The 8,855-nt window shown below is 39.9% G+C and overlaps 1 protein-coding gene across 1 annotated transcript; it reads right to left on the bottom strand.

Moving 5' to 3' along the window:
* Positions 1 to 2,963: 2,963 nt before the first annotated feature.
* On the bottom strand, positions 2,964 to 6,635 carry LOC109218427. Its single transcript, XM_019382790.1, has 5 exons — positions 6,613 to 6,635; positions 4,979 to 5,296; positions 4,667 to 4,861; positions 3,111 to 3,233; positions 2,964 to 3,027 (listed from the first exon to the last, which is right to left on the bottom strand). The coding sequence occupies exons 1-5, from the start codon at positions 6,633 to 6,635 to the stop codon at positions 2,964 to 2,966; spliced, it is 723 nt and encodes a 240-aa protein (XP_019238335.1).
* Positions 6,636 to 8,855: the final 2,220 nt, after the last annotated feature.

Below are 8,855 nucleotides of genomic sequence, written 5' to 3'. Positions count from 1 at the left end.
TATAAATCAATACATTTCACATCCTAAATCCACGAAACAAAAGTAAGATATGAGGCGATATACATACAAATATATATATACTTTAAGCAAAACATCAACACCCCACACTTAAACTCTTGCTCGTCCTCGAGCAATAGGACTATCAAATAAACCCCCAACTACGCACAAGTCTCAATTATAGAGAGCACTTTAACTTTTAACCACACACTATACCCTTGACTATGATCAATACCGGCACACAAGCATGAACACACAAAATTTCACATTCTTCCCGTTTAAGCATGCCCAAGTATAACATTTCAATTCAATCAATCCCAACAACCTATTTGTCACCACCCAACCTCAAATGCCGACTTGTAACCACTAAGCACCCTCAACTCACGCACTCACCCAACAAGAAAGTTTACAACATTACCAATCATTCATGAGATCATGTGCCCTCACCAACAAACAAAAGAGTGAATATAGATTAGTCCACACATTCAAATATGCTTTTGAATATAGCGTAAGGACATGACAAAATTGAACAAAATTCGCTCACTCTCACAAAGAATTCATATGCATCCCGTGGTCGTACCATAAGCTCGCCCGTAGTGTATATCTCTACTAATTTAAGCTAGCCAAATCTAGGATCAATTAGGACATTAAGGCTGTAATGTAGGCTAAGGGACGGGTATGATACATTTAGAAATAGTTACCAACCCTCCTAAGCACTTTAATACACTACATTTACAATTTAAGCACATATTCTTCTCAACCAATTCACTTGCCACAACCCATATGCAATATAGCCCTCACTTTCATTAAGCACTTCTATACTCCCACTAGCACAAATTATTAAGAATTGGAGGTGTGTTTTTTTTTTCTACATACTTTCACTATCATTTTTTCTTTTCTTGCAATTTTTCTTTCTTTCCTTCTTTTTTTTTCTTTTTCTTCACACACATCTTACATTAAAGTTCATCAGCTAGTGACTTTTGATTTCAACTTTAATGCAACAACGGGCCCTTCCATGGTTCCACTCAAAAAACTACTCCCCAATATCTCACCTTACTTCTTTTAGCGACTAAGTGCCTTAGGAGGTAAAGGTTCGATCAATATCAAATTAAGAACAAAATAGGGGTATGGCTTGTAATGTGGGTGCCAAAAGAAAGGTCTATAGGTTCAAAGGGGCTAGCAACGGAAAATTTTATTTTTATGTGACAAGCACATCTATGATCAAGCAAGAAAATGCCTACGTCATCTCCTAGATTAGCACAACTTACAATTTCGCTTCAATTAACACACGGGGCAAGTTCTAGACTACACAGGATAGCACAGAAAACCACAAATCCTCACACACACGTTGCACATGACTCAATCATGATGGTTCTGTTCAACTCTCAAGTCAAGCAAGCACACATAATTGAGGAATTTAAGAAATATTGCACTATGTAGCATACAAGGCAAACAACTGAGAGAAAGCGTCACAAAATAGGCTATTTACTTCACTTAGACATCATAATCCAAACAAAATACACGGAAAGATGGAATGTATGTCATAGCCTAATGTGCCAGCACCAACCATGTCAATGAGTATCTCAGAGCAACTCAGTTTCTTCCTAAACTACTCCTAAAAAAGAAAAATCAAGTACCCGGTTCGAGCTACATCCTTGGAAAAGAACCGGCGCCCAAAGAAAAACCAAGGAATACTACCTAACTATAAAAAAAACTTTTTGGTATTTTTAATCGGACTTTATCCCTCAAGAAAATTGTCCAAAAGATTCGTCGTCGGGAAAAGTCCGAGCTTTTTCAATTTTTTTTTCTTTTTTGTATTTTTATATTTTTTTTCTTTTGGTTAAAGAAATAAATTAAAACAAGTTGATACAAGATATACATCTACGGGACAGGTAATATTCCTCCCACCCCACACTTAAACTATGCATAGCCCTCGATGCATATAAAAATGTAAAAACAGAGTAGGGTGAAAAGAAAACTCCCTGTCAGTCGGAGTCCTCCTCCTCAGCGTGCCCTCCAGCAGCAGCTCTGGGCACATCATCATCCGGTCCTAGGGGCACCAAAGCCATGAGCCCTGTAACATCATCACCAACCTCATCCTCTAAGTCCAAGCCCTTGACAGTGTTGACGTCCTACGATGAGTGAACGGGGCTGCCAGGTGCAATCCCCAACATCTCCTTGGACGAACTTGACAAGTCATTGCGTAAATGCATACGCTCCTCGTCTGAAATACCAGCCCTGCTCATGAGTAAATTTAGAGAATTATAGAGGTACCTATTGAAGTTCTCATCTCGTTCAATCCGTGCTGCGGGAGTGAGTTTTAACGACGTCTCCAACAGAGATGTGATGTCCAAAAGCCCTGACGGAGCCTCCACCACCTCATCATGTCCAGGTTACTCCGGCGCCTCCTGGGAGAGCATATATCGGGTGAGTAGGTTGCCAAAGAAGAACCTCTTAATTTGCCGCCCAAATCTCGTGCGGGCCATCTCACCGAGCATAATTTCACCCACATTAATGGGATTGCCAGTCATCAAGAAGAATATGACACACACTCTAGCTCGAGTCGCTGTTGTGCTCTACTGGCATGAGTCTGGCTTGCACAAAATTCTGCCACACTTTGGCAGTCTTGTTAAAATCAGAGCGAACCATCGAGAGGTGAACATCGTCGTGCTTCTTGATCCACTTTGATTGGAATCCATGCCACAAAGAGTATCACGTATCAAGGTGTATTTGGGGCTCGTGACAAATTTTTGGAGCCTCCTCGGGTCAACATTCTCAACCCCCAAAAAATCACATAACGCCCTCCTATCCAATGGCATGTCCACGCCACGTACATGCGACCTAGACAACTTGTAATTCCAATTAGCATATAATTCCCTAACCATGCTCAAATTTGTGTGTCCACGGCATTCTAGGAGTTTGTCCATTTTTAATGCTCGTAATTGGCCGAGGACATCTGGGAAGTTTCATTCCAAAGCTTTGATATTGATCCCAATCTCGGAGACATACCGCCCATATGGCACGAAATCCCTGTGCCATGCAATAGCTGCATCATATACTAGCTTCAACCGAGGCCGTGGGGGTAATGGAGCTTGCTGTGATGCCTCAGCAACCTGTTTTCCTTTGGATTGCCGTGAAGAGCTTTCTCCCTACTTTCGCTTTTTGGGCGCTGGGGAAGTGGTAGAGAACTTTCCAGTGCCCTTGCCTTTGCTAGAACCATCACGAGCCATAATATCCTGCAACACAAATAAGCATGAATGTGAGAACTTGTCACGAAATATGCCTAAGGTTGTCGTGCAAGTCATGAAATGACCCCACACTAAAAATCGAAGGCACAATGTACACTACTTCACAATTTTTTATCTAACATGTACAAGTGTTGCACTCCAAAGCTATGGGTACTCAAGACTTCCCCATGCCACACAATAGTGATTGATCATGGCTACGTGAATTCACATTAAGGTAAGCAAAAGGCATATGGTACTCACCTTTCCACAACTACTAGACTACACTAAATTAGTTAAATTTACAAGATTCTACAACATAAATTATATAAGATAGATAATGTAGGAACATGTTTTGCATCAAAGCCAAACCCCCTAGCATGTAAAAGCATCCCTACACACCCCACACTTAGCCCAAATTCATACACAAATATACCCGGTTACTCAGACTTTACCGGTACACCAAAATCTTCATTCAAGCATTTTAACAAACACCTTATGGGCATAAAGTGTGTGCTTCTAATTCAACAATGGTGGAATATGGTGGCCCTCCCAAATTTCAATGAAGTAGAGGGAATTCTAGTTTACTACTCCGTATACACGCTAACCACACAATTTCAACCAACTCAAGCCACCCACCATAAAAATTTCATAAGAACTACATAGGGAAAAAAATTGGGGATTAGGGCTCTTGGGGATGGGATGTACATTGTTATCTAACAATTCAACATACAAACAAGAAGAAGAAGAAGAAGAAGAAGAAGAAGAAAAGAAAGAATAACTTACCTGTAGAGTGTAGAAAGAGAGCAAGAGAAAAACTTTGAGAAAATTTTGTGAAGTAGAAGAAGAGGAATGCGGCAGAAGCAGCAGAGAGAAGAGTGTAGCGTTTTTTTTTTTTTGTTCTTTGTTTTTGTGTTTGTCTGATTTTGTTAATTTGGAGTTTGGGTGGGTTTTGGTTATGGTTAAGTTGGGTTGGGGATGGGTGTGGGTATTAGAATGGGTTAGAGTGTTAGCGTAAATGGGTATTTGGGTTGGGTTAAGTGGGTATGGGTTATTGAATAAATAAGAGAGAAAAAAAAAAGAAAATAATAATAATAATAATAATAATATTACCTGGACCCCCAGCCCAGCGCTCAGCGCTATACCTGGCGCTAGGGGATTTGAGCATTCTGCCTTCAGCGCCCCAGGCAGCGCTGGGCACTGGCCTGGGCGTTGTTTTCGAGGATTTTTTTTGAAGACATCCCAATCCCCCGAACCTTTATATACTCAATTTACACGTCATATACCATTATATCTATAATTTCTACACCTACAAAGAAAATGCAAACTCGATCTACTCTAACTAAAAAAAATTAAGAAGTTAAACTAGGAAAGCAATAAAAATTGGGTTGCCTCCCGACAAGCGCTTGATTTAACAACGCGGCACGACGCAGAGTCTCGCTTACTCATCAGCGAGTACAACCTTGGTCTTCTCACGATTAATTATTCCTCCCCAATAGTGCTTGACTCTATGTCCATTCACCAAAAATTTTCTTTCACCGTTTAAAGCTCGCATCTCAATTGCACCATAAGGAGTGACTCTCACCACCTCAAATGGGCTTAACCATCTCGATTTTAGCTTTCCAGGAAATAGCCTTAGCCTAGAATTGAATAATAATACCTGTTGGCCTGGCTCGAAGTGATGCGGCTTGATGTGCTTGTCATGTCATCTTTTTGTCTTTTCTTTATAAAGCTTAGCATTTTCATAGGAGTGCAGCCTGAATTCATCTAACTCATTCAACTGCAAAAGCCTTTTCTCGGCCGCAACTTCAAGGTCCATGTTCAGCTTCTTAATGGCCCAGTATGCTTTGTGTTCAAGTTCAACGGGCAAGTGACATGCCTTCCCATAAACAAGCTTATAAGGGGACGCCCCAATTGGCATTTTATATGCAGTTCTATACGCCCGTAAGGCATCATCTAACTTTGCAGCCCAATCCTTCCTATTCACACTCACCGTCTTCTCTAATATTTGCTTTATTTCTCTGTTTAACACTTCAGCTTGCCCACTTGTTTGTGAATGATATGTTGTAGCAACTCTGTGGCGAACTCCATATTTAGATAGCAGGTTATTCAACAACCGATTGCAAAAATGAGTCCCCTCATCACTAATTATGTCACGTGGGGTCCCAAACCTCGAAAATATGTTCTATTTCACAAACGCAGCTACCACCATGGCATCATTTGTTGGCAAGGCAATTGCCTCCACCCATTTTGACACGTAGTCAACTGCTAGCAAAATGTATTTGTTTCCTCTGGACGATGGGAATGGTCCCATAAAATCTATCCCCCACACATCAAAATCTCAACTTCCAGGATGTTATTCAAAGGCATCTCATGCCTGTCGATGCCCCCTTTTTCTCGCGAAATCGGGTTTATGACATTTGGGAGGACAACTCGTTTCCTTTTGGGAATTGGGTTTGAATTGAAGAGTCGCCACCTAATGATTAAGTGCATTAGGACACTAAGAAGAATTTTGATTTAGAAAACCAGAGATTGGGTAAGGGCTCGAAATTATCCCGAGGGGAAGGTGTTAGGCACCCCTCAAGATCCACTAGTGTGGTTCCCGGCCAAACTATAATTGTGACTTTAAGTGCAAACAACAAATGGACAAATAGGAGTTACAAATATGAGGGCGGAGGGGTTTTCACATAATTGTTGCAAGTAATTGCAGTTAAAAGCAGTCAAAGAAACTGGAATTTGAGAAAAAAAAGCAGTTTTGAAATAAAATAAACGAGTAAAGGGAGGAGGGTCCTAGGTTTATAAATAATATGGATCACCCCACACAACACCCGGTAACCGTTTATACACGTGGTGTTATCGCGTGGTCATCATATCCATATCTACCCTTTCCCATCCCGTTAAGGTATTAAACGCGGAACGGTCTCGTTTTACTTATTGCATGCTATTACCCGCCCCAATCCTATCAGTCCCAAAGGTATTTGGGACTACTAATACTAAAGGGAAGGGATGTGAGGTTTTATAGTTTCAAAGGACGAAATTCTAAGGCGACAATCAAAACACATATATAGCAAATTTGGGGAGAAGCACATAACAGATAGAAAGTCTCAAATAGACCTCCTTAAAACAAAGAGAAGCATATAGTTTAGCATGTCTTACACGTACTGATTAGGGTCTGATTAAACTTAAGAGTTGTGGTAGACTGATCTATTACATATTTCAGATAAGAATCCCGAATCAGGCATGCATGCTGGTTGTAGTTAATAAAATCTGATTCAATTTATAAGTTTACCTTATGGCTTGCCTAAGTGTTAAACGAAAACCTATAGGCATGATATCTATTAGTTTCAGAAAAGAAGTATACTGATTTAAAGGGAAAGAAATTGTCAATTACAGGAATATAAATTCTGCAGTCATTATTGCTGCTACTGATTTTAGACTCATAAACGAATGGACGATTCAGATTTAGTTTATGGTTCCTATAGGCATGCCTTCTAGGCGTTACTGATTTAAAACATTTTTTTTAATCAAAACAAGAGTGCAGAAGTCTTATAGGCATGGTATCTAAAATGATGTTAGTTATTTAAACCTATAAACAGGTTTGCCTAGTGACAGATGCAGATGCAAAATTCAGGAAGTCCTATAGGCATAGTATCTATATGATATGCAGCATTTCAAAAATGACCTATAGACATGGTCTCTATAGAAATGCAGAAGTGCAGAAACCTATAGACATGGTCTCTATATGAGATGCAGAAGTGAAAGCTGAAAACAGGATACATGAGTGTAAAAGTGTAAATATTCCCTATGAACACGATATCTACCCCTTTGCATGCATGGTTACCCTTCCCCTTTTCACTAATCACCCCAGAAGTTTATTACAAAATTGTTACAGGCCAAAATAAAATAAAGAAATTACATCATAAAAAATAAATTACAACCAAGGAGAGCCTGATTCAGGTTTCCTGCCTGAAGCAAGAAGTAAACCAACTCCAATGACCAAGATCCAAAGCCTTTCTCATTTGGGGTGTGTCAGAGTTCCGTAAGAGCCTCATGGACTCTGGGCAGTGCTCACACCCAAATACATTGCAAGACTGAGTCATAGTGCAATGTGGAAAGGCCAGCTCTCAAGTGTCCAAGTTCAGATGGAACTCAAGGTCCCAAGGCATGGCTCACAGGAGGGGGGCAGAACTTAGAAACTAGGAGTGAGTGTAAGTGCATAGAAGGAATTCTGAAAAGGGGAAAAGGGAAGTGACAAAGACAGGCTAGTGGGCATACCTAGCAATAGGAAATGCTGGCACACCCCACCAGCCCGTTAGAACACATTGTTTTGGGAGTTAGGATCCCCAAAGGGATCAGGTCAAAACATGAACAATAACTTGCATATTGTCATGTTCTGAACTACAACTCAAAGCACATAGAGGGAAGAAGGGGTGTAGGGATTCACAGCAGAAATAGATGAAAGGAAATTAACATGCTAGTCGACATTAAACACCATACAGACAGTAAAGTAAACATGGATGTAAAGGCTGTAAGTAAAACACATTGGGGGTGATGCTGAAACCAAAACTAGAACATACCAGTCTCAAGTAATCAAGCAAAAGAAAGCAGTAGTCTTGTAAAGCCAAAGTGCAGACAAGAAGCAAGAATACCCCAAGTATGAGTTTTGTGAGATTGTAAGTGTGAAATCTAAAGTGTAAAAATGCTGAATTAACCCTGTCTATTGTGTAGAAAGGGACGTGCCTTTTATAGTGTAGAAAGCAAGCAGAAATAGGTAAGAAAATAGTTTGAAAATCAATTACATAAGGTTTCCCTTTAATTAAGGGATTCTGATTTCAAACGGGTAAAACTAATTAAGGAAAGAGATTAATCAAACACTTTTCAAAGCAGTACAAGAGGGGTAAATACATAGAGGTTTATTTAAGGACAAGGTCTTGACAGTACGCGGTTGTGTTCATGTGAAGTTTTAAAGAATGACAAATGAACTCAGTCATGGACCAGGTCCATCATGTGAGGCACAGTATTTATCAACCTAGACATGTGAGATACACGTGAAGGAGATAAGTCTCAGTGATCAAGCAGCAATATCTCCTGAACTAATCGAAAAGGTTGCATACTGGAGGAGGAGAGAAAGTCTCCTCATAGGAAGAGGACACAATCCGGATAAGGGATAGGGTTGGAGTTTGTATTGTTCAAGGACTCAACTACGATGGAAGATCAGCAATTGAGTCTCAATCAAACTCTGATTACTAAATCATTAAATAACAATGATTTTTCTCTTTTACAGGTATTTCACAAATGCAGAAGTTAAACTAAATTGAGAGCAAAAGAGCGAGGCAATTTTGCAAGCAATTTATGTGAGATTCAAGTGTGCATTCCTGAAGCTACTTGGACAAGATAGAAGAACCAATTCCATTGTGTCTTTCTTTAATTCTAGTTCAATTGTAGTAGGTGTTTTAAAGGTGTACCTTTCCAGCTTTCATAGAAGCAATTGTATTAGGTACTTTGAGTATTCAAGTTAGAGTTAACGTGAAGGTGTCGCAACAGTTGAGGTTGTGTGCCACACTGGGATTAGAGTTTAATCCTTAGGTTTACAAGAGTTTTGTAAATGCTGTTTTGGCTCGGTGATTTTAGTGG

Source organism: Nicotiana attenuata, unplaced genomic scaffold, assembly GCF_001879085.1.
Source record: "Nicotiana attenuata strain UT unplaced genomic scaffold, NIATTr2, whole genome shotgun sequence".
In the NCBI taxonomy this organism is placed as follows: Eukaryota; Viridiplantae; Streptophyta; class Magnoliopsida; order Solanales; family Solanaceae; genus Nicotiana; species Nicotiana attenuata.
The sequence above is the reverse complement of the archived record's forward strand: the minus strand, read 5'-3'. Positions and strand labels throughout refer to the sequence as shown.

Bases quoted from the DNA above. Each gene is read 5' to 3' on its own strand.
- LOC109218427 (XM_019382790.1), bottom strand. From the start codon at position 6,635: ATGACTGCAGAATTTATATTCCT. The intron at 5,297-6,612 runs GTAATTGACAAT...AGTTCGCCACAG, and splicing joins ACTGCAGAATTTATATTCCT to AGTTGCTACAACATATCATT. The intron at 3,028-3,110 runs GTTGCTGAGGCA...TGCATGGCACAG, and splicing joins GGCAATCCAAAGGAAAACAG to GGATTTCGTGCCATATGGGC.